The following is a 23,812-nucleotide window of genomic DNA, read 5'->3' as shown; positions in this document are numbered from 1 at the left end:
TTGAACTTTAAGCATCTGGTCTTGTCATTCTTCTTGGTTCCAAATGTCCAGATTTTTTTTTTTTAAACGTATTTTATTGGTGTTTTGTATTAAGCGCGTACAAATACAAACATATAAACTAAAAACAATGAACACAAACAAAAACGACGACAGTCTTCATAAAGCATGGTGCATGTCTCTCAGGTGGGTGTAAGGAAAGAGAGTTCGGATGTCTCGGGAAACTGGTGGAGTCTCAAGTAGGGATCATCATCTCAACGATAGTGCAACCGCTCAGTTGTAACAGGATGTTGGGGATTGTCAAGGGGGCTTGTGGTCTGCGCTGAAGGATATGTCTCTCAGTAGGGCCTTCCAGGAGTCTAAGGTGCCATGTCTCCAGTGGAGTTGGCTCTGTCTTGCCAGGCCCTGGTTTCAGCTGCTGTCCATCTCTCCATCTCCTTCAGCCAGTGTTCGTGTCTGGGGCCGGCTGGTTTCTTCCATGCCATGGCTATGGTTCTTTTTGCTAGGATGCATGAAATGTCCATCATTTTTACAAGATGTTTGAGTTTGGTTGGTCTGGGGCAGGTCCCCAGTAAACATTCTCCCTTTGTCCACTTATCTTTCCATTCCAGCGTCTGTGCAGGTCTGTTTGACTTTGGACCACAGTGCCATCGCTTTAGTACATGTCCAGAACATATGAATCAGGTCCGCTCCGTCGTTCCCACACCTTGGGCATGATGGGGAGGCTTGTTTGTTGAAGGAAGCCACCCTGTGGGGAGTCATGTACGTTTGGTAAAGGACGTTCAGCTGGATCTGTCCAAATCTAGAGTTCCTAGACACTTTCTTAGGATATATGAATGCGCTTTCCCATTCCCTGTCTGTAAGCGTGGTTCCGATATCTGCTTCCCATCTCGCCTTCAATGCCTCACCTTTGGGGATGGGTTTATCAGGGAGTCTGTTGTAGAGCCTGGAGATCGGTCTCCAGCCGTCCGCAAGATCATGCATTTCCTGTAGCAGCGGGTCCGGGGTGGGTTCCTCTGGCCAGCCGCTCCAGTGTTTCTTGGTGGTTTGTTTGATGCGTTGGTACCAGAGAAACTGACCACTTGATAGCCCTTCTTTGGTCTGCAGTGACTCCAGGTCTCTAAATTCTCCCTCCTCGAACATATCTCCCCATGTGTAGATGCCTACCTCTTCCCATCTTCTTGCTGTGGATAGGTCGGTCTCTGATTTGCACACGTCCACCAAGATGGGGTTGTCTGGGGAGTACGGATGTTTCACCTGCCTGATGTAGCAGGTTCTGGCCCATACCTGCCTACCAAGTCCAATGACCAAAGGGGCGTCGGGGGATTGTCGTAGAGGGTTCCACAGGGTTTCCCTGAGTGTTAATTTGGTAGAGAATTGTCTCAGGAGTCCCAGTTCAGCGGACGGTTCGTCCGAGAGCCACCTAGTGATGTGACTAAGCTGCGCCGCTAGGTAATATAGCTGAAGGTCCGGTAGTTTTATTCCTCCCTCCTTGTGTGGGAGAGTTAGTGTAGCCAAGGACAGTTTGTGCCTGTTGGGACCCCAAAGAAAGTCTTATAAGTGCCTCTAGTTTCCTGAAGAAGGGTGGTCTTGCGTAGAAGCATATATTCACAAAAAAATACAGGAACCGGGGGAGAATTATCATCTTGACAATTGCCGCTCTACCAACCATTGCCAGTGGGAGTTTAGACCAGAATTTCATGGATCGGCGAAGGCGGGGTATAGCAGCTTCCGTGTTGTGTTCGTGTGTGAGCATCGGAGTGTGGCTCATGTTAATTCCTAGGTACCGGAACTTATCGAGTTGCCACTTTATTCCTATAGCTTGGAGATCAGTCTCTGCTAGGCCTCTCAAGCCAGCCAGGCGGAATGCTGAAGATTTGTGCCTGCTAAATTGTATTCCGGAATATTTTGCGTAATTGTCTAATACCTCCAGTGTGATCGGTGCATTGACCTTGGGGTCTCTTAAGTACAATAGGACATCATCAGCGTATAGGGAAATTATGTTGTAGGCATTGCCCACCTTGATGCCATCGTCGAAAAGTTGTTGCCTGAAGTATATGGCAATCGGCTCTAGGCCAGTATATATAGCATAGGCGAGAGTGGGCATCCCTGTCTTGTGCCCCTCTGTATTTGCCAAGGTTCTGACACTGTTCTGCCTGTCTTTACTCTTGCGGTTGGGGTGATATATAGCACCGTGATCCATCTAATGAAGCCCTCGCCAAACCCAAATCCTCTCAGTACCTCAATAAGCCACTCCCAGTAGATGGAGTCGAAGGCCTTGATAGCGTCAAGTGAAAGTACCGCCAGGTCCTCATCCTTTTCATAAGTTTCTGCCATAATTTGTTGAAGCCTTCTCAAGTTAGCTGTGGTGTTGCGACCGGGAACAAACCCGTTTTGGTCTTCGTGGATTATGGACCCCAGCACTCTGGCGAGTCTACCAGCTAGTATGGTGGTGAGGATCTTGCTGTCATAATTTAGCATGGCCAGGGGGCGATAGGAGTCGCAATCAGTGGGTGTTTTGTGTGGCTTGAGCATGGGAATGATTGTCTCCTTCATAGTGTTGGGCAGGACCCCGTTTACATAGGCCTCTTGATACACTTCGTGTAGGATTGGGATGAGGGTGGATTCATATGTTTTATAGAACTCAGAGGGGAGGCCGTCACTTCCGGGGGCCTTTCTGGTGGCGAGCGATCTGATTGCTCCTTTCACGTCCTCGGCCGTGATCTCCTTCTCCAGTTCGTCTCTGTCCGTTGGTTATCTTGGGGAGGCCTAGCTCTTCCAGTGTATCGATGATTTCGTTGGTGGGAATTTGTGTATCGTTGGTGTACAACCTGGAGTAGAATTTGGCGAACGCCTTGTTAACTCCTATCTGCGTCCTGTGAGATGTCCCATCTTCGTCTAGTATCTCAGTGGGGAGATGTTTAGGGTGCTCTTTTCTGCACAGCCAAGCCAACAGCCTACAAGGTTTATCCGATTCTTTGTGGGATCTAGTAGTGTACGTTGCATAGTCGAATTTCTCTAATCTGTCCCAGGTGGATTGTCAATTCTCGCGGAGCTCTTTCAATTTCAGCTCAACTTCTAGAGTGATGTTAGAGGAAGATTCCAGGCGTGTTATCACCAGTTCCTGTGCCTCAAGGGACGCCTTTAATTGCCTGCGGGTACCGCCAGCTTTCGATATTATTTCACCTCTGGCCACCACCTTCATGGCCTCCCACAACGTGCTCCAGGAGGATACTGAACCCTTGTTGATGTCGATGTATTCTTCAAGTTTTTCGGCGAGGTCCTCTCTGAACTCTGACTCTTCGAGGGCCGCAACAGGCATCCTCCACATAGGGATGGGGGTTCTGGGTCCTTTGAGCCACCATTGCATGATCAGTGGGGAATGGTCGGAGACCGATCTGCCCAAATACGCTGAAGTTTCCACCAGTGGCATTTGCTCTCTCAACGAAAAAGTAATCAATTCTTGTGTGGACTCTGTGTGGAGCTGAGTAATGGGAGTCAAATGTCCAGTTTGTGACAACCGGTAAAACATTTTCATATAGTCTGCACCATATTTTTTGTTAGAGACTTTGCATATCTGGTTTATCGTGGTTCTCACAATACATGTGTGCAATAAGAAAAAAATTGAATAGTGTTTCCTAGTAAAGAAAGGCAGTGCATAATTTCAAGTCAGATTTTCAATTGTTTTCATAATCTGCCTCTTACTAGAATGATGCTACTTTGATCAATGAGAAATGAAACCATTTGATGAACAGATGATTGATTCCATGCTCTAAGCGGTTTCTGTTGCAAGTAATGTTTCTTTTATTTTTTTAATCGTCCATTCTCTGATGTATTACAGGATTATCTAAGGCCTTCAGTTGATGAGCTTCTGCAGAATCCCCTGCTAACTCACTGGGTTACTGAGGAGAAAGTGAAAAATGAGAAAAAGCCCTGCAGATGCATGGTACCAGATCCATGCACGCACTCTGATCCTGCAGCACTTGATATCCAACTAAAGGAGCAGCAGTTGTTGAGCTGGGAGAAGGAACTTAAAGAGAGAGAAGCACAGCTAGAAAGTATGAAAGGAGGATTAAATTGGTGGTTGATTTATCCTGCATGCTATTTTAAAGAATTCCCTCCACTTTTTATTTTTGTGTTTGTTTGTATTTAATGTTTTCCCTGACACTTGTGTGAGATTTCAGAAAAGTGTAATTGTTGCACTAAAAATATTCCCATATGTTTTTATTGATTGGATATTTGTTAGGCGCCTATGCAACAAATAGTGTTTCAAGGCGCCACAAGATAAGTGCAGTAACCAGAGGTGCGAGGTGGTGGTGTGAGGGGGAGTGTCTGTCTGTGTGAAATTGCGAACTGCTAGGGTGGGAAGGAAAGTGCTGGGTAAAGAAGAGGGAGTGAAAGTGGGTGGGCGCACACAGGGCTAGCCGAGTGCTGAGGGGAAGCCAGGAAGGCAAGTGCCAAGGATTGCTTGGGTTGCAGGGGAGTGAGGGTCCACGTGCTAAGTGCAACGAGGAGGGTGTACTGGCCGGGGGATGGGGAGGCATGGTACTCTGCAGGGGTGTTAGCAGGGGAGCGAGAGAGGGAAGGGAGAAGGGTCTTGAGGAGCTTCCAAAACTTGAGATCCGGGTCATGCCTGAGGGGCACGGAGACCATTGCATAGGGAGGCTCCTGCAGAGGAGAGAGCTCTACTCCCCACTCTCTGCTTAGAGAAGCACCTGATCTGCAGCTGGAGCTAGAAGACCGAAGGGCTCTAGCAGGGAGGTATTTAGGGAGAGGGAGTTGGATGTAGCGGGGTCCCAGGCCCCAGAAAGCCTTGTGGATGATAAGAGGGCCTTGAACTTGATTCTTGCAGCAACTGGGAGCCAGTGGAGATATTTTTAGGGCTGGAGAGATGCGGTACCTGGGCTTGAGGCCAAGGAAAAGTCTTGCAGTCCTATTATGGATTAGTTGAATGGGGTTAAAGGGAGGATAAAGGGAGGATAAAGGGAGATTGAGTAAGAGTCTTGTCCAGTAGTCCAGCCTAGAGAAGACCAGCGCTCTGGAGAAAATTAGTTTCTGGGGGACGTTGAGGAAAGGGAGAAATGCCTCTGAGGAGGTGCAGCTGATAGTGGCTACTTCTTTGGGGGTGCGAGGGTAAGAGTTAGAGATGGATGGAGACGAGGTAGATGTTGAAGAACCACAGCGAGAGGATGGAGCCTTAAGGGACGCTGCAGGTGGAGTGTCATAGGGGAAAGAAATATGCCTTTTTAAACCTGGGAAGGTCAGTCGGAGAGCAGTGGGGTCAACCAGTCCAGAGCCAGACCTGTGATGCCAAGGGTGTCACAGAATTGACTTGTCAGGGTGGCATTATGGGCCAGCAGAGGAAAGATCCAGAAGGATGAGAACGGATGCAGAGTTTGAATCTAGATTTGAGAGCAAGTATTCACGGGTGTCCAGTAGAGCAACTTCTGTGCCTCTGGCTGCTCTGAAGCCAGACTGGTGGCCGTGGCGACAACCAACAGATTAAGTGTACTGGATCAGGTGGTAGATGACCAGCTCCTCCAGGAATTTGCCTAGGAAGAGGGTAATGGAGCTAGGGTGGTAGTTAGCCAGGCGCGAGGGGTCGGCAGAGGGTTGTTTGAGGAAAGGCTGCACACGAGAGTTCTGAGGGCTAGCGGGAAGGAGCCAGTGGCACACGAGTGATTAAAGAAAGCAAGGGAGGCAATGTTGTCCTTGATAGTTTTGGAGGAGCAGGGGAGCACCTGTTTGGAGACTTTCATAAATAGGAATTGTCTAGAGCCCTTATCCAGAGGAGAGTAGGAGGGAAGAGGGGGCCAAGGGAGGGCTGAGAGCTGGGGAGGGGGTTTGGGGTTGAGAAGAGAGGGAGAGGACAGGATGACCTGAGTTTTGGATAAGTGTTAGGTAAGAATTGATGCAGTCACACTGTGTGAGACTTCTGCTTGGCATTATGCAACCTACCTTTTGGTATAGGGCTGTACTACACAAGTTGGTAGTGTGAGTGAGCTGCCAGGCCTATCTCTAGAGGGGTAAATGCGAGCTGTAGCAATGAACACTTACACTAAAGTTTCTGTTATAATTATTTAACAAGTGTTCTTTAGAAGTGCAATTCATGTAACAATGTATGCTTTAAAATCACTTTTCAGAACAAGTTGGTGGATAATCTTTGGATATGCTTCTTGCACAATTTCTACACCCTGAGGTGACTTCAATCACAAGGACAGTAATGACATTTATATATCACACTAGTTCTGCTTTGCAGATTCTGAGGTTGCACAAAGGAAAGGTTTAAGGAAGGAAAAAGGTTAACCAGGTTATCAGGATATGTGAGGACAACTAATCTGAGCTTTTCCCAGCAGTAACAGTCTAAAACAAGTTACCACCTATAAGGGACGAACAATATCAAAGTCAATGGGCTAGAAGAGTCTTCAGGGAACCAGGACAGCCACAGTTAATTTGAAAGTCTATGGAGCGGATGCCCGTCTTCGAATGAAATTCTTGCACAGAATTAGTTTGTAGAAAAATCACCTGTAGGGTCACAAGCTGTTAAGCCTGTGAAAAGCAGAGTTGGAATCAACTCTAAAGCTAAGCCACTGCAAATCTCAACTGAGAAAAGCACACCTATAAAGACAATGAGGTAAGTACCCCAAGTCTAAACAGTACCTCAGGTTTGAAGAAGTGGTCCAGCTGGATTCTGTCCTGTTGCAGACCCTGGGTTCCTGAGCCTTAGTCGTGGGGACAAGAGGGAGGACGTCTGGAGGGTTCCTTTGGAGGTCGTTGGCAGCTAAAGGCTCTTTTCGGTTCGGCGGGACTTTGCGGTTTCAGCGCTTAGTAAACAGCATTGTCGCGGATCTCAGATACTGGTTGGGCTTCCTTCACTCCTTGCGTCTTGTACTCTTGTGAAGGGACTAAGGTCCTTAGACTCGTGGAGCTCATAGCTGGATTTCAGACGTTGGACTCTACTACGGATTTCTGGACCCTCTGGTACACGTTTCTTGCAGCAGCGAAGTAGTTCAGCCAGTCGGGGAAGTTGGTCCAGTGGAGTTTGTCTCGGGGTTTGTTGGTCCCACTAACCCAAGGGAAGAAGTCCCTTTTGGAGATTCTCTGTCGAATTGAAAATCGGCACAGCAGCAGGGCTTCTCCAGGCAATTCAAAGGTCCCTGAGGATGCAGCAAGCTTTGATCATGGGTTCTTCGTTGGGTGTTTTTCCCAGTGGTCGACTCTGCCTCTAGTCCCAAAACCCTTGCCTTTTTGAAGCAGGTTTCTCCCATTCATGTACAGCGTAGGCTGTCAATCACACAGCAGTGTGGCTGTCCTGAAAGGACAGCCAGCCAATCAGGACTGGTTGCATTCAGTCCTTCTTAAAGACAAAGGACAGGGGAGTTTCGGGAACCTCCCTCACATTTTGCCTTTCCAGACACTAGAGCCTGAGGCAGGCCTGAAGCCCGCCAAAGACAAAACGAACAAAGGGCTCAAATCTGCCTCGACGCACAGATTGGTCACCCATGGGTGCTATACTGCAGCTGAGGATTCGGCTTACGGTAGAAAAGCACAATGGTAGGAAAATTAAACCACTGCCACCAGCCATTTAAAGTAGTGAGGGTAACGTAATAAATGTTACATGAGGATGTAGGATAAGGGGCTACTAGGTAACCCCCCAGCACTCCACATAAAATGGTGTGTGCTGGACCTAAAAAGAGAAAAGGTAAGTCAAGTTAATTTCACTTTGCTATTCTTGGGAACAGTAGTTCACGCAAGAAAAGGTATTTAAACCTTATGAGAAATCTAAAGGATTTCTCTGTGACACTGCACTGAAGTTGCTCTGCGTCACCATACTAAAAGTAGATGCCTATGGAGTTTGTCAGACTTCAAAAACTCTGGAAACACATAATCCAAATCAGGTAAAAACACATGAGGGAGTGAGAAAAAGGTTGGTCTCACTCCAGGTTGGAGATTGACAGTCCTAAAGTCCAGCAAAAGAGCTGGGGGTCTCTAAGGTTGAAGGGAATTGGCACAGAAATTAGAATTCTCCATAACTAAGTGGGAGTCCAGTGAAGTACAGAGGATCGGGGATGATAGGGCAGAAGTGGAGACTGTAGTAGGATTGGAGAGTTCCTTGCAGATTTTAAACAGTTTGCCTGTGTTGTTAGTGGCCCCAGAGATGCAGACAGTCTGTCAGAGGATGTGCCTGATGCGTGCAACTTCCGCTCAGCAACTCTGCACTTTCGTTTCAGAGAGGCTTAGTCCTAGTCATACCAGGTGTTGCACTTGCAGGCAGGCTTCATGCAGATCCTCATGACTGGGGCAAGGATGTTCAGGATGTTCAGGGTGTTGGTGACAGAGAGGTGAAGATTAACAAAGGAAGTCAGGGTGGAAGTCTTTGGGAAGGGGGGCTTAACGTATGTGGTGGCAAAAACAGCAACTGATGCACACTTCATCGGTCGAACGACTGAGAAGGAAGCTGGCAGTGCAGGCCGAGGCTTAGCTGGGGGGGGGGGTCTTAAGAGATCCAGGTGAGGGGACAGGAAGTCATGGTCAGACCAGTAGAGAGGTGTAGTGAGAGGGTTGGAGATGGGGTTGTCTGCTGAGATGAGTATCCAAGGTATGGCCGACTTAGTGAGTCTGGATGGATGGATGGATGATAAGGGAAAGAATGTCACACAGGCTACGGAAGAGTCGAGCCCATTTTCCATCCTACACCCAATAATTTGTTCTCGTCATGGTAATCTAGACGATGAGCTTTGAAAATGTAGGTTGATGCCAATTTAAAATCACTATATCCTTTTGCAGAAGCAAATAACCGGGTAGTGAATGGCACAGTTAATAAAGATTTTCCATAATAACTTACTAGAAAGTCTTAATTCTATTAAAGACTCGGAGGCAAGCATTATGCTTAACTTTTTTTTTATTCGACAATAAAGAAAAGAGCTAAGCAGCAAGATATTTGTGCACCAAAATTAAATGTGCCATGAGTAATGTGCAGAAGCAGGTGCACCAAATATATATAATGAACATAGCAATATAACAGTAATATCTTAACATAAAAGGTAAGAGACTCTGGAGAAAACTACATTTCCCAGGGAGCTTGGCTCCAGTTCATTTAGAGGCCATCAACACGTGACCTAGTCCACCAATAGTAGTTCAGATCCCTTGCATAAACAGTCCTAAACGTGATGCCATTTCCTCTTTCTGGGCTGCGAACTTGGCTGTCCATAGTAGAAGATAACTGCAGCTAACTTGAAGAAGAAGAACTTGTGTCGGGCCGTGATCAGGCGGACTTGTCTGCAGGCGCTGTCAAGAAAAAGGAATATTTTAGTCTCTTGTATATGACAACCCTAGATCCCTTATCAGTGTGGGAGAAAATCTTGTAGTTATTCCGATAGGGTACATGTAAATTTCAGAACGTTAATCTTTTCATTATTGTTAATTAACATCAGGTAACATGTTATTTTCTCGCCGGGTGGGATAATGCATGCCTCCGAGTCTTTAATAGAATTAAGACTTTCTAGTAAGTTATTATGGAAAATCTTTATTCTATGTCACGACCGGAGGCTCCCATTATGCTTGTTTAAAGCTTACTTACCACAATAGATGCCGGCTGATCTACTGGCTTTAGATAGAATTGTTTGAAAACTGATTCACTAGCCCAGTCTGCCATCCTCATGATATCTTCTAGGCAAACTCCCGCCTGAAAGGCTTTGGAGGCCATGGCTCCTCTAACTGAGTGGGCTCCGAAATGCTTGGTGTCTATCCCTGCTTGAGCTAGCGTCCCCCGGACCCAACGTGCTAAGGTCTGTGCTGATACTGCTTTGTGCGGTTTACGCAGTGCGATCAGTAGCTGCCCGTTAGGGGAGGTTCTGATGAAGCTGTTTTTTCTTCGTAGACTTTCAGGCATTTAACCAAGCAGAGCTTCGGTTGATCTCTAAAGGCGTGATAGGAAATCACCCTGGAATTGCATTTTGTTCTTCTATGAATATGGAATACAATGCCATCAGGAGAAAAAGTTTTGCCTGCTAGATCTAGAGCTCTGATGTCTGAGACTCTCCTGCAGGAGACCAAGCAGAGTAGAGTAGCGAGTTTGCCAGATAGGGCTTTACGTGATAGTTCTTCGTTACTAGGCCATGCCAGAAAAAGGTTCAGTACTTTATTAACGTCCCAAAGCTTATCATAGCGAGCTGGAGGTGGGACGGTAAGCCTTACACCCTTGAGCAGCCTGCAGACGAGGTGGTGTTCTCCTGTTGGTGCTCCTCGGATAAGGTCATGACCTGTGGAAATTGCTGAACGGTAGGCGTTCACAGACCTGTAGGCGAGCCCTTTTTTCCTCTAGGGATGCTAGAAAATTCAAAATCTCTTCTACAGGTGCAGAAATTGGATGTAATCCTTTCTCACGACACCAGGAGCTCCAGATGCTCCAAGAGTTGGAATATCTCTTCCGGGTACTAGGAGCCCAGCTCTCTTCGATAAGGTTGATCGCTTTGTGAGACATGCCTGGGACTCTCCATCTTGACCTGAAATCCTCCAGGCTGCTAAGGTCAGAGATCTGTTGAGGAGAGGATGACGCTGACCAGATGGATCTAATAGGAGATCCGGAAACTGGGGTAGTAGGATTGGCGAATCCGTAGAAAGTTCCAGAAGAACTGGATACCAAGTCTGAGATGTCCAGACCGGCGCTATAAGTATCAGATTTGCGTGCTCTAGACGGGCCTTCGCCAGGGTCCTCGCTATCATAGTGAAAGGAGGAAAGGCGTACAGTATTCCCTGGGACCATGACTGTAGGAATGCGTCTGTTGCAGCTGCTGCTGGGTCCGGCCTCTAGCTGTAGAAAGGTGGTAGTTGGGAGTTGAGTCTGGAAGCAAAGAGGTCTATGGACATCGGACCCCAGATCTCCTGAAGGTGGAGGAAAACTTCTTTGATTCTCCAATCGCTGTAATCTGTCAAGTGGCGAGATTACCAGTTTGCTACTGCCATTGAAGGCCGGGAAGGTACTCCGCTGTAACTGAAATCTGGTGATCCAGACTCAAATGCCAGAAGTCCTTGGCTAATTCTGCTAGGGGTCTTGACTTGGTGCCGCCCAGATGGTTGATGTATCTTACTGCTGAGATGTCCATCTTTAGTAAAATACAGCAACTCGCTTTGTCTTTGGCAAAAGAGCGCACTGCAAAGGAACCTGCAAGAAGCTCTAGACAATTGATATGAAGGTCCAGCTCCTGAGGGGACCAAGTCCCTCCCGTGGCTATGGGACCGCATCTCGCTCCCCAACCGGAGCGACTGGCATCCGACTCGATAATATCTGGAGCGGAGCCGAAGATGGCTCTGCCGTTCCAGGTTTCCATGTGAGAGAGCCACCAGTTAAGCTCTGTCCTCGCTTGAGGAGACAGTGTCGGGAGTTGAGAATAAGAAAGGTTTCTCCTTAAGTTTTGGCCTTTTAGTCTTTGCAGCTCTCGATAGTGAAGAGGGCCGGGAAATATTGCTTGAATAGAAGATGAACGTAGCCCTATCACTCTTGCTAGTTCTCGAAGGGAGAACATGTTCTTCTGTAAGTCTGCGTATTTCTCTTTTGGTAGAGTGAATCTTGGCTGATGGGAGTCGAAGCTGCGAATGCTGTGTATCTACTATGAATCCTAGGAATTCCATATTTTTGGATGGAAGTAGAACTGACTTTTCCCAGTTTATACGAAAACCTAGGCTGTGCAGCAAGTTTATTGCCAGTTCGGTTTGTTTCTGAACTAACTCCTGTGATTGGCCATGAAAATAATGTTGTCTAGATAAATTATGAGACGGACACCTTGCTCTCTTAATCGAGCTACTACAGGTCTTAAGAGTTTGGTGAATACCCAAGGCGCCGAAGAGAGTCCGAATGGGAGACTTGTGAATTCCCAATCTCGGTTTCTCCAGGAGAATCTGAGGTAACTCATGTGTGTTTGATGAATCAGTACTGCGAGGTAAGCGTCTTTAAGTCTAGGCGCATAAGCCAGTCGTTCGGTCTGAGAAGATCTCTAAGCATGTCCCCAAATGCGGGATACTCGACTGCATAATTTCTGGTAGTGGGGGACTGCGTTCGCGCTTTCCCCTGATTTTTTTTTAAAAAAAAAAAAAAAAAGAAATGGCGGTAAAGGATAAACTCGTTGAGCGCTCTGAGGTTTATGACTGGGGGCACTTTTTGCTTCCTGCGTACCAGAAAAATGGGACTGAAGAAGCCTCCCTGACTTGAGAAGGGGCGAATCGCTTGCTTCTGATGGAGACTCAGTATTTCGCTATCTAAGGCGGTTTGGTGTGAGAGAGACATTACTATGGGAGTGGGGCGATATGTCTGAACGGGCTGTGTAAAAAAACTCTAGGTGTAGACCCCGAGCTGTGTCCCTGACCTAGGCATCTCCCGATAAGGTATCCCAAGAATTTGCGAACATCCTTAACCTCCCTCCCCCCCCTCCCACCTATAGGAGTTAGTGGCGCTGGCGCAGTAATCAGTACACTGACCTGTGGGTTGTTGCTGGGCTGGGTATCTAGCCGCTCTCCTCCAGGGACGCCCTCTTCCACAACCTCTCGAGGGGAAGAAAGTGTCGGGGCGTTCTTGCCAGGAATTATGCTGACCTCGAGATTGTTGAGGTCTCTTGTCGAAGAAGTAACGGCCGGAAGAGCGACCTCTTCCTCGTCCGGCCCTGGAGAAAACCTTGGTTGCAAATACTCTTTTTATGGAAGCCTGTGCTTTGTCCAACGCCGTGAATGTCCCGACAAATTTTGTCATCTCCTTCATGAAAGGGTCTCCGAAAAGCTGGCCTTGCGCCGTTGGGCCGGATTCTGTGTCTGCTAGTTCGGTTAATTTAGCATCTATCTTGTATAGGATGCCTTTCCGCCGCTCTGTTGAGATGGCGCAACTGGCGTTGCCCAAGAGGCAAATAGCCCTCTGGACCAAACCGGACAGTATCACTGGGTCGATGGGGTCCGATGAGGTGATGGCTGCATTCGCCAGATCGGAGATTTTTGCTAGTGGACCTGCTATGTCGAGTACTTTGTCCTGGCAGGCCTTCCAGGCGCGATCAATACCCTTCCTGGGGTCTTTAACGTTTTTACCCAAAAAGGTAATCATTTTAGAATCGAGCTCTGGAGTCATAGCTACTTTATCCGCAATGTCTGGTCGTGGACATTTAGCACGTAGTCTGGCCCGAACTTCTTTATCAAGCTGCTTGCGCGGCCTAAGGTGAATGTAACTCGATGTCTTGGAAGATGGTTCCCAGTCGGTGGACCTGGGGTGTATTAAGTCCGAGGTCAGAGTACTGACGTCGGAGCCCAACATAAAGTACAAATTATTATTATTTTTTTTTAAAAATAAATATTGAAAGTAAAATTTGTATAAGTCTATAACTATGCAGTAAATATACATTTTGCAACGTTATCTTTTAAATTATAAAATCATGACGTAAGCAGTGCTAAACATGAAGTACTTATCTCTTGCTGTGAGCAGCAAAGAAAGAGGAAGTGGCATCACGTTTAGGACTGTTTATGCAAGGGATCTGAACTGAACTACTATTGGTGGACTAGGTCACGTGTTGATAGCCTCTAAATGAACTGGAGCCAAGCTCCCTGGGAAACGTCGTTTTCTCGAGTCTCTGACCTTTTATGTTAAGATATTACTGTTATATTGCTATGTTCATTATATATATTTGGTGCACCTGCTTCTGCACATTACTCATGGCACATTTACTTTTGGTGCACAAATATTTTGCTGCCGAGCTCTTTTCTTTATTGTCGAATAAAAGAAAGAGAAGCATAATGGGAGCCTCCGGTCTTGACATAGAATTGCCTTTTTCGATCCTGATCTCTTGGCAGAACACTTATCAGAGCAAATAACCTGATCTGTGGCTCTGACATGGACCATCTAATCTTTTTATTTGCCCTGAATAATTCACTGATTAAACCACTGACCCACCCTCCAGGAAACCTTCATCCAAGGAGTAACTAAAGATGCTTTCTGTGAAATGCTCCCCCCAAACCTTAGAAAACGTTTGCATATCAGGATAGGAGTGTCAAGGTATCCTTTGTTGTGCAAGGACAGTAAACTGGCCTATCTACTTCTGTGCTGGTGGTGGCAGTGAAGAAACTTTACTAGTACTCCAAAGACATGGCCAATTCTTGAATTAAGAAGTCTGTAGTCTCCATGACAGTCTTGCATGGGTATTCCTGAAGGATCTAGACTAGGTTTATATTAAGGGAAACTGATTTGCTCATGCATGGTCTTGGTTCCTTTGTCTCGGTAAGCCTCAAGCAGGGGCAGTGAAGACTAGATCTGGTAAATAGTTTTAAGGGATGGCTATAATTAAAGGATGAATCCATCCTCATCCTGTGTTTGTCCAGGCAAGCAGCTTAAATGTATTGACCTCCCACGATTGTTTGGCTGCCAAATGTTTGCAGTCAGCTTATCACAAACGTGGATTCTTTGAAACTCAGCTCCTTTATGATGGGGATGGGGGGGAAATGGCACCTGAACTTTGCCAGTCTCTGAGGAGAGTCTTGAGGCAATCTGGAGCAGACTACTCTTGTGTGCTCTGCTGTGGCAACTTGTCCAAGACCCTGGCAGCACTTAACCTTTATGTGATTTTGGGATTACAGCCATCTCATCTTAACAGCAAGAACTCCTTCCCCTTAATCCACTGGGAGCCATTGGACGGATGCCTCCAAGACCCTTCTGCTATCTAAGGAATTGCTGCTTGTCCTGTGACTGCTAAATATGAAGATGTGGGAGCACTGGATGACTGGTGAGAAACCGGTAGCCTTGGGCGTGCAGGTACTGAAGACATTCTCCAATAAAGAAACCTTCAACTGAGATCGCTGGCACATGTAAGGGTGTTGAAGAAGGAAGCTGACGCAAAGGTGGCGTGGTTGTTGGCAAAGACTTTATTTATAAGAAAAGAAACCCTCACTATCCCGATCTTCTAGGAGGGGTTTCCCTGCCTCAAACTAATACTAAAATGGCCTGTCAGAATGTCTGTCAAAATCCAACACCACCGTCTTGTCACAACCCACTTCTATCCCTTAAACTACAACTAAACAATAAGTCAACAGAAAAGTTCCTTCTTCTGGTAGGTGCGTGGTATTCCTATGACTCCATTCTTCTGTCGTGTGGTTCCAACAAACCTTTACAACAGTCAACTTTCGGAACCAGCACAATGACTCCCTTCTCCTGGTATTGGTAAAGTCCCAACTCCTTCTCGGGGCCACAGTGGACTTTTCCCTACCATTGCGACGAGGAGGCTTTCCTTGGTATTAGGGAGAATTCTCAGAAATGTGCTGATTCCCTTCTTCCTTCGAGACCCACAGCTCATTTGCTGGACTTTATGACTTTTAATTTTTATCCTGAAGAGAGTGAGACCTTTTTCCTACTCTCTCATGCATTTTTATTTGATTTGAACTGTTTCTTTTGGTTTTAGAGTCTGACAAAATCCATAGGCATAATTTTTACATTGACACACAGCACCCTCAGTGCAGTGTCATAGAGAAATCCTTTTGATTTCTGCTAAGGTTTAAATACCTTCTCTTGGATAACTACTGGTTCCCTAGAGTAGTATCTTCCTCTTTCTAGACCCAGCATACACTATTTTACAATAGGGTATTGGAGGGATTACTTGGTATCCCCTTTGTCTAACTTCTCGTGTAACAGTTTTATGTTGCACTTTCTACAATTAATGGCTGGTGGCAGTGGTTTACTTTTTCCTACCATTGTGTGTTTTTACCACAGGCTGCGTTTGCAGCCGAAGTACAGCACCCATGGGTGCCCATTTTGTCAAAATGGCCCCGGTCATCTGTTTTCCCCATTTCTTGTTAGATAGGTCATTCTTGAGATTTACTATGCGCGCCAAACTAGGTTTGGTCCCTTTGTTCGTTTTATCTTTTGGCGGGGTTCACTGGTGAAGCCTGCCTCTGGCTCCAGCTTGTCTGGCAGGGCAGGAAGCGAGGGGAGGTTCCTGGAAAAACTCCTTGTACTTGGTCTCTTTGGTCACAGCAATGCACCCAAAAGTGATAGGCTGGCTGGCTGTCCTTGGAGGACAGCCACCCTGCTGTGAGTGACAGCTATGCTGCGAATGAATGGGAACAAATTGCATAAAAGGCGAGGTCTTTTGCAAGGAAGGCAGTCTCGACCACTGGATGAAGGAACTGAATAAAGAAACTTGAAAAGAAGCTTGCTGCAACTGCTGGACCGTTGGTTTGCTCGGTGAAGCCCTGCTGCAGTGCTCAAGCTCCTATTTAGACAACACTAGAGAAGCCTGGAAAGGACGACTTCTCCCCTTGGGTTGGTGGGCCAATCGCCACCAAGATTAACTCGACTGAAACACCTGTCTCTGCTGGCTGTACTTCCATTGCTGCCAAGTGCAGGAACTAATTGCCAGGGGGACAGGAACTCCAGAATCGAGTGCATAGTTTTTAAGCCGGAAGCAGGGCTGACCAAGCTTGAGCCACCTCAACAGAGTGCTAGACCCCAGAAGCATGGAAAGTCCACAAGGTGTCCAAGAACCACAGTGGTGCTATTTGCAAATGGCTGAAAGCACGAAGTGCCGCTGATCTGAACTGTGCCCATTGCTGCCGCCGACCTTCGAATCGTAGTGCAGGAGTCCTCAGACGTTCTCCCTCTTGTCCCCATGACTGAGGCCCAGGGACAGGATCTACAGGAACTACAACAGGAACAGAAGCGAGCTGGAACATTTTTCTTCAGACTCAAGGTACTGTAACATGGGGTACTTGGCTTGCTTTCTATCAGTTGAGACTTGCATTTGCTGCCTTTTGCAGAGTTGCTTTCAGCTTTGGCCTTCATAAGCCTCCGAGCTTGTGGCCAAACAGCGATTTCTCCAGCATGGGTTCTGGCATGGATTCACATACTCATGAATATTCAGGCTGGGAATCCTCGGTAAGAAAAAATCAGTATCAGTTTAGTTTCTGATATGTCTTTCTAAGTAGTAACCAATCACTGGTCTCTGGGTCATACTGCCCCCAGCCAATGCCCTCTCCCTAAGCCCCTCCCCTGGAAGCCATCCTCAGATTTGTACCACACGTTCAAGCTTTGGGAGTCCTCGTGCTTTAGCTCTCGAGCTTTTACTGCGTTTTGCAAATTTTCAGAGATTTCATCTAATTTTTCGGTCAATCGAGCCTCAAGCTCCACCGTTTCTACGTCTGATAACTGAGACCCGTTTCGTTTTTTTTCTTCACCCCTCAAGGGCGAATTTTCATCGAGTTTAGCTTCTCGGAGGCTTCCGGAACATCTTTGAGGCCTACCCCATGTGGACATGGCCCAGGAAAAGAAACCTGATGCCCGGACCCAAGCTCTTTAGGAGCTGCCCTGGATGTGGCCTACAGAATGTCTTCAAGGAGGATGAACATTCTCGATGTCTCTACTGCCTTCATGAAGACAAAACGCATGTGGAGGACTTTGCGTTTTGCAAGAACATGTCCGAGCGGACGATGAGGGATTGTCGTGCCCGCCTCACCAGATGGCTGGAGGGGAAGAGCCCAGCAGCGGGTGAGAAAAAGAAGTCATCCGAGCGGTCTTCTAAGTCCTTTGAGGGCACTCCGGCGACGGGGGCCCAACAAAAGGCTAAGCATCGCTAGTCTGCAGGCACCGGGAGCGCCGAACGTTCGGGCTCCTCGACTGCCAGGCCGGGCGCAATTTCACTGCTATCAACCACGAGCCAACGCTCTGGCTCGGGGAAGAGGAAAGCGGAGAATCCAGGTAAGCTTCGGGAGAAGTCCCAGTCGATCCTGACGACAGCGGAGGCGAGCGAGGCGGTGAAGCCCCCCCACCCCCCGAGGTGAAGGCCTCCAAGGTCGTGAAGGCCTTGATTCACCCGGCTAAGGCCTCTATCGAGGGAGTCGTAGCGGCCCTGGCGAAGCCTGTGGAGGAGACCTCGGGGCATAGATTTTCCCTGCCACCGCGGAGGGAATCCCCTTTTCAGCCCATCAATAAGACCCCCGTGAAAACCCCGGTGGGAAAAGGGGGTGGGGGCCCGGTGGCCATCGTGGACACAGATACAGCCTCTGAAGAGGAACTGGCTGGAGTCCTGAAAGTCCTGAACAAGGGGTTCGAAGAGGTCCGGTCCCACGGGAAGAATCCTGAAGAGGCGGATGAGGAAAGCGACAGCGGTGGTGACGAACACAAGGAGGCGGAGGATTCCACTCCCCAACCGTTGCAGCTGGTCCCTGGGCCACAAGACAACTCGGGGGCGATCTTGTTGGCGATCCAGGCCTTGTGTACGGAGATGAGGACAAGGTTGCCCTTACCACCAGCTGACGACCCAGCAGAGCCTGGACCGTCTGAGAGCTAGACGCTTCTGCTCCAGTAACCAATTGCTGGCGCCATTGATTGACACTACCGCCATCTGTAGAGACTGGTTCCAGATACGGTTCTTTGTAGTAATTCCATCAGCAACATGGCCACTGGGCCACCGCCTTCACCTGACTTCCCGCATGGTTGAAGACTCTGAGAAGCCCTTACCGCTGCACCGCTTGTCGGTTCACGATACCCCACGTACAGTGTTTCATCCCTTCGCCTCCATCCTGAAGAAGGCCATCCCAGTCACCTACGTCCAATCTTCGTACCCTGTGGCCGAAACACTACAGTGTCGATCCATGACACAACTCCACCCCTTGCATACTTGTACACACCTGTTGTGTTTTTTTCCTTATGACAATACCCATGGACCAACTGAGGTCCTGGGCTGCATTCACTCGTGTTGTAAACCCTTGTTAACTGTGTATCCAAGAGATCTTGCACCATCAGAAGGCTTGCACCCTCCACACTCTTGAGGGTGGTACCTAGTGGTACACCTACATATCAAATGTACAACTGTCCGTCTGTTATTATGCTAACAATTGTTATGCAAACAATTGATATATTCTATGTATCATCACCAAAATTCACAGATTAAACTAAAATTATCCTGAATCTCAAAAGTGTGGGTCTCCCATCCTGATTTTTTTGTTTGAATATACGTTCACCCTCCTGGGCATATCGGGACCTAGCCAGGCACCCTGTATTACCCGTCTGAGAGCCCTGCAAACAAGCGGAGGAGAATTCATCCAACCCCTCCTTTCCAGCCCTCTCGGCCTGCACAGCCTTCTTCCCAGTCTCCGGAGCGGAGGGATGATACGGGAACAGAGACAGCCACGACGGGAACGGATGATGATTTTAGTGACGATGGGATTGACCTTCCATCACCACCTCCTCGGGCCTTCCCACCCGACGAAATTGGCTCCTTCCATGCCATGATCGCCAAGGCATCCGAGCTCTTCCAGCTCTGTCCCGTGGAAGAGAAGGAAGGATTCCTCTATCAACGACGGGAGGCCAAAAGGAAGACTGTCCTCTCGGTCCTGTCGGTCGACGACATCTGGGACGAGGGGCTGTTGCTCCTGAAGAACCCATCCACGGCCCCTGCCAAGAGAGACTGGTACGAGAAGAAGTACTGGGTTCCGGATTCCGCCCCCATGTGCCTTAGGACACAGCCTACCCCGGATTCGGTTGTCTCCGCGGCAGCCAAGAAGCAGTGGGGGCGGCAGCGTCAACTTCGACATATTTCCTGGACGGCGAAGGGAAGAAACTGGACGCCATGGGACGACGGGTCTTCTCGTCGGAGGCGACTACCATTAAAGCGGCCAACGCCCTCGCGATTGTGGCCCGCTACGACGGGGAGCTATGGTTTAAGATCGCTCCCCTGCTGGATTTCCTCCCGGACGACAAGAGGGCAGAGGCCCTAGAGATGCTACAGGAGGGAGAGGTGGCGTCGGACCACGCCATAACGGTGGCCACAAACATTGCCGACACAGGCTTCCGCCAGATGGGCAACGGCGTATGCCTTCGCCGGCGCGGTTGGCTCAAGGCAACCGATTTCCGTCAAGACGTACTGACCAGGGTCCTGGACATGCCCTTCGACGGGAACAACCTGTTTGGCAAGGCAGTGGATGAGTCGCTGCAAGCCATCAAGGCCGACACGGAGACGGCTCGTGCCTTAGGCGTTCTCCAGCAACGACGGCCGCCCTTTTGGGGTTCCGGAGGCAAGCAAGGTGCCTCCAAGGGATTTGGCGGCAGTTCCTCGACATACCGCCAGGCGGCTCGTTCCTCATCGCAGGAGGTCTACAGGGCACGCGGCAAGCAAGGAGGATCTCTTCGTCATCGCCAAAGAGACCAGGGCAGCAAGGACGCCGCCAAGCAGGATTGAACCGGCTGTGTCGGGCCCCCATCTGAGCACCCCGGTGGGAGGCCGGCTGGCGAACTTCGTCAGCGTGTGGGAGTCTATCTCCGTTGACCGATGGGTGCTGGACGCTCTGGCCCGCTGGCACACACTGGAATTTCTAAGAAAGTGTCCCCGTATTCCACCTGTGTCCAGAAAGGAAAACCACGTCCCACAACTACTACTTGAGGTACGAGCGATGCTAAAGAAGGGAGCCATCGAACTCTTCCCAAAGAAGCTCCAGAGTATATTCGCGGTACTCCCTCGTAAGGAAAGAGACCGGCGGTTGGCGACCCATCCTGGACCTTCGATGTCTAAACAAATACGTCAGGTCCCAGAAGTTCTGAATGGTTACCCTCCAGCACGCACTGGGACAGCTGGAGGAAGGCGACTTCCTATCGCCGCTGGACTTTGAGGACGCCTACTTTCACATCTCCATCTTGAAAAAACATTGGAAGTTTCTGCGATTCGTGGTCACTGGCAACACGTCTACCCCTACCTGGACGACTGGCTCATCCGAGCAGAGTCAAGGGAGCTCGCCGTTGAACACAAAAGGAAGACCATCCAACTGCTCACGGATCTAGGATTTCCGATCAACTTCACAAGGACGGCACTACCAATTCAAGGCCCTTCCCTTCGGACTGAAGTCGGCGCCTACGGGGTTCACCAAGAGGGTGAGATCCGTCAAGTCCCTGCTCGGCATGATGTCCTCCTGAATCTACCTCTACGAGACCTTTCGACAGGCGATCCAGTGGTGGGGCACCTGCATGCATCTGACGGCAGGTATGGACTTCCAGACCCCGGCCCATCAGGAGACGGTGACAACGGACGCCTCCCTGGAGGGATGGGGTGGCTCATTCCGGAGATCTCCACACAAGAGGCCTTTGGCTGCCGGAGGAGAAGTCACTACACATCAACGTCCTGGAGCTCCGAGCTGTGTTCTGGGCCCTTAGGTCGTTCCTTCCATCCCTCAAGGGCAAGATGGTGAGGATCTGCACCGACAACACCACAATGATCTTTTACATCCGGAAGCAGGGAGGCACCAGATCCCCAGCCCTATCAAGGAGGCCCAGGATCTGTGGCATTGGGCCGTAGCCCAAGGGATGTTTCTGGTACCCTTCCACTTGGCAGGAATAAAAAAATAAATTGCCGACACACTCAGCAGGGAGCTGCGCTCGTGCCACGAGTGGGGAACTGCGGCAGGATCAAGTGGACCTCTTCCGGCGATGGGGCAATCCCCAGATCGACCTGTTCGCGACGGCGGCAAACACCAAGTGCCAGAGGTTCGCCAGCAGGTTTCCCCAGCCGGGGAGTATGGGAGATACCTTCTTGTTACCCTGGGACGGCCTGTTCCTGTATGTCTTCCCCCGTTGCCATTGCGACTCATCAACCAACTCAAGCGGTCCAGGATGATCCTCATCGCACCGGCGTGGCCGAGGCAGATCTGGTTCCCAGACCGTCTGGACATGTCAGCGTCTCCCCCAGTCAAACTGCCAACGGACGCGGATCTCCTCATCCGAGAAGGAGGTGCCATCCTGCACCACGATCCGCAATCGCTGAACTTGCAGGCATGGCTCCTGCAGGGCTAGAGTTTGGAGGGTGCGATATCCCGGCGGACTGCAAGGAGATGCTTGCAAAGGCCAGGGCGCCCTGGACTCTCGTGTTATGGACACAAATGGAAGAGGTTCTCTGTCTGGTGCCGTGCACAGAAGATTAACCCTCTGCGGATTAACGGCCCCTCAGGTGCTGCCGTACCTACAGTCGCTGGCCAAGGCAGGGCTGGCGCACACCTCCATCAAGATCCATCTAGCGGCGATCTCCCGCTACTCCAGGACTCCAGGATCATCTCTCTGGTCCCATTGCCTGGTGAAGGAGTTTATGAAGGGACTGTTCCTGTCATCCCCCCAGTGAAGACTGCGGCCCTGGCGTGGGAGCTCAACGTGGTGCTGTCCAGGCTCATGGGGCCGCTATTCGAGCCGGTGCATTCGGCACCGTTGAAGTCCCTGTTGTGGAAAACGGCATTACTTGTGGCCATCACCTCCGCACGACGAGTGGGAGAGATCCAGGCCCTCTCCTGTAAACCTCCATACTTGACTTTTCACAAAACTAGGGTGGTGCTGAGGACGCACCCCTCCTTCATGCCCAAGGTGCCGTCAGACTTCCACCTCAACGAGCCCTTGGTGTTGCCAGTTTTCTTCCCGTCGCCTTCGTCGCCGGCCGAGAGGACTTTTCACTTGCTGGATGTAGCAAGAGCGCTGAAGTTCTACGTGGACCGCACGAAGAGTTTTCGGAAGACATCACAGCTGTTTGTGAACTTTGGGACTGTGAGCCAAGGGAAGGCTCTCTTGAAGGCTTTCATTTCCAGGTGGCTCTCTGGCTGCATCATGCACTGTCACCGGTTGGTAAACCGACTGTTGCCTGGCCGTCCGAGAGCCCCTTCAACCAGAGCGATCGCTGCTACCACGGCGTTCTTGTTTGGTGTGCCCCTGCTGGACATCTGCAGGGCTGCTACGTGGAGTTCGACGCACACCTTCACGAGATTCTACTGCATCGACAGGGATTCCAGGGAGGAGTCCAAGGTCGGCCAAGTAGTGCTGCGCAACCTGTTCGCCTGAAGGCGAGCCTGGTGAGGAGGTAAGAGTTGCTTATTGTTGCGTTTATGTAATGCTTAATGTTGAGTCTTGCCACCTCCCGTGGTTGTGCATGTGTGTACTGCTATGTATTCTTATATTCATGAGCATGTGAATCCATGCCAGACCCCATGTTGGAGAAGCAACATGTTACTTACCTGTAACTGTTCTCAGCGTGGATTCACATGCAAACCCTCCCTCCTACCCCTGTGACTCTTCACTTGGTCATACTGCCACTTTACGTGCTATCAAATCTGAGGATGGCTGCCAGGGGAGGGGCTTAGGGAGAGGGCAGTCATTGGCTGGGGGCAGTATGGTTACTACTACCAAAGACAGATCAAAAACGAAACTGATAGATTTTTTTCTTACTGAGGATTCCCAGCCTGACGGGGAATATTCATGAGCATGTGAATCCATGCCAGACACATGCTGGAGAGCAACTGTTACAGGTAAGTAACCTGTTCCTTCTTTTACAACAAAACTCTAACATTGTGCAAGACTTTTAACCACCTTCAAGAAGTGCCTCAGCTCCCCTAGACATTGCTCAATTGGCTGTCCTGGCTCCCTGAAGACTCTTCTAACCCCTGACTTTGTGTTTAACTGCCCCTCAAAAAAGTCAAACCTACCTTACTTGTATATCTGTGAAAGGGTTAATCTACATTGCATTGGAGGGGTACACAAGTGCTTACCTGTTAGAGAAACTTGTTAACCATGGTTTCCTTCCCTCACCGTTTCCCGTTTGCCTCAACTTTAGTATTACCAGTTAAGTGTGCAAAGGGCTATATTAACACCCAGTGTCCTAGCTATTGAAGTCACCTGAGGGTGTCGGAAAATGTGTGTGCCATCCCAAAAGGGTATCTACTTACTTTATTGAACTGAAGGAGTGTATTTTGAAGAGTATTTTTATTGTTGCCAATTGCTCCCTTCTAAAGAAGGCTTATTTTAAAACGGACTGTTAAATTAATAATTGATTATTTA

General features: G+C 49.1%; 1 protein-coding gene across 1 annotated transcript in view; it reads left to right on the top strand.

Annotated features, from left to right (window-relative positions):
* Positions 1 to 23,812, top strand: part of NEK2 (NIMA related kinase 2) — a 457,766-nt gene that overhangs the window by 217,117 nt on the left and 216,837 nt on the right. The window contains exon 6 of the mRNA XM_069608523.1: positions 3,839 to 4,055. Coding sequence (XP_069464624.1) covers positions 3,839 to 4,055 — 217 coding nt within the window. The remainder of the gene's footprint in view (positions 1 to 3,838; positions 4,056 to 23,812) is intronic.

The sequence above is a fragment of the Ambystoma mexicanum genome, chromosome 4q, assembly GCF_040938575.1.
Source record: "Ambystoma mexicanum isolate Mex_15411 chromosome 4q, UKY_AmexF1_1, whole genome shotgun sequence".
NCBI classification, from domain to species: domain Eukaryota; kingdom Metazoa; phylum Chordata; class Amphibia; order Caudata; family Ambystomatidae; genus Ambystoma; species Ambystoma mexicanum.
The sequence above is the reverse complement of the archived record's forward strand: the minus strand, read 5'-3'. Positions and strand labels throughout refer to the sequence as shown.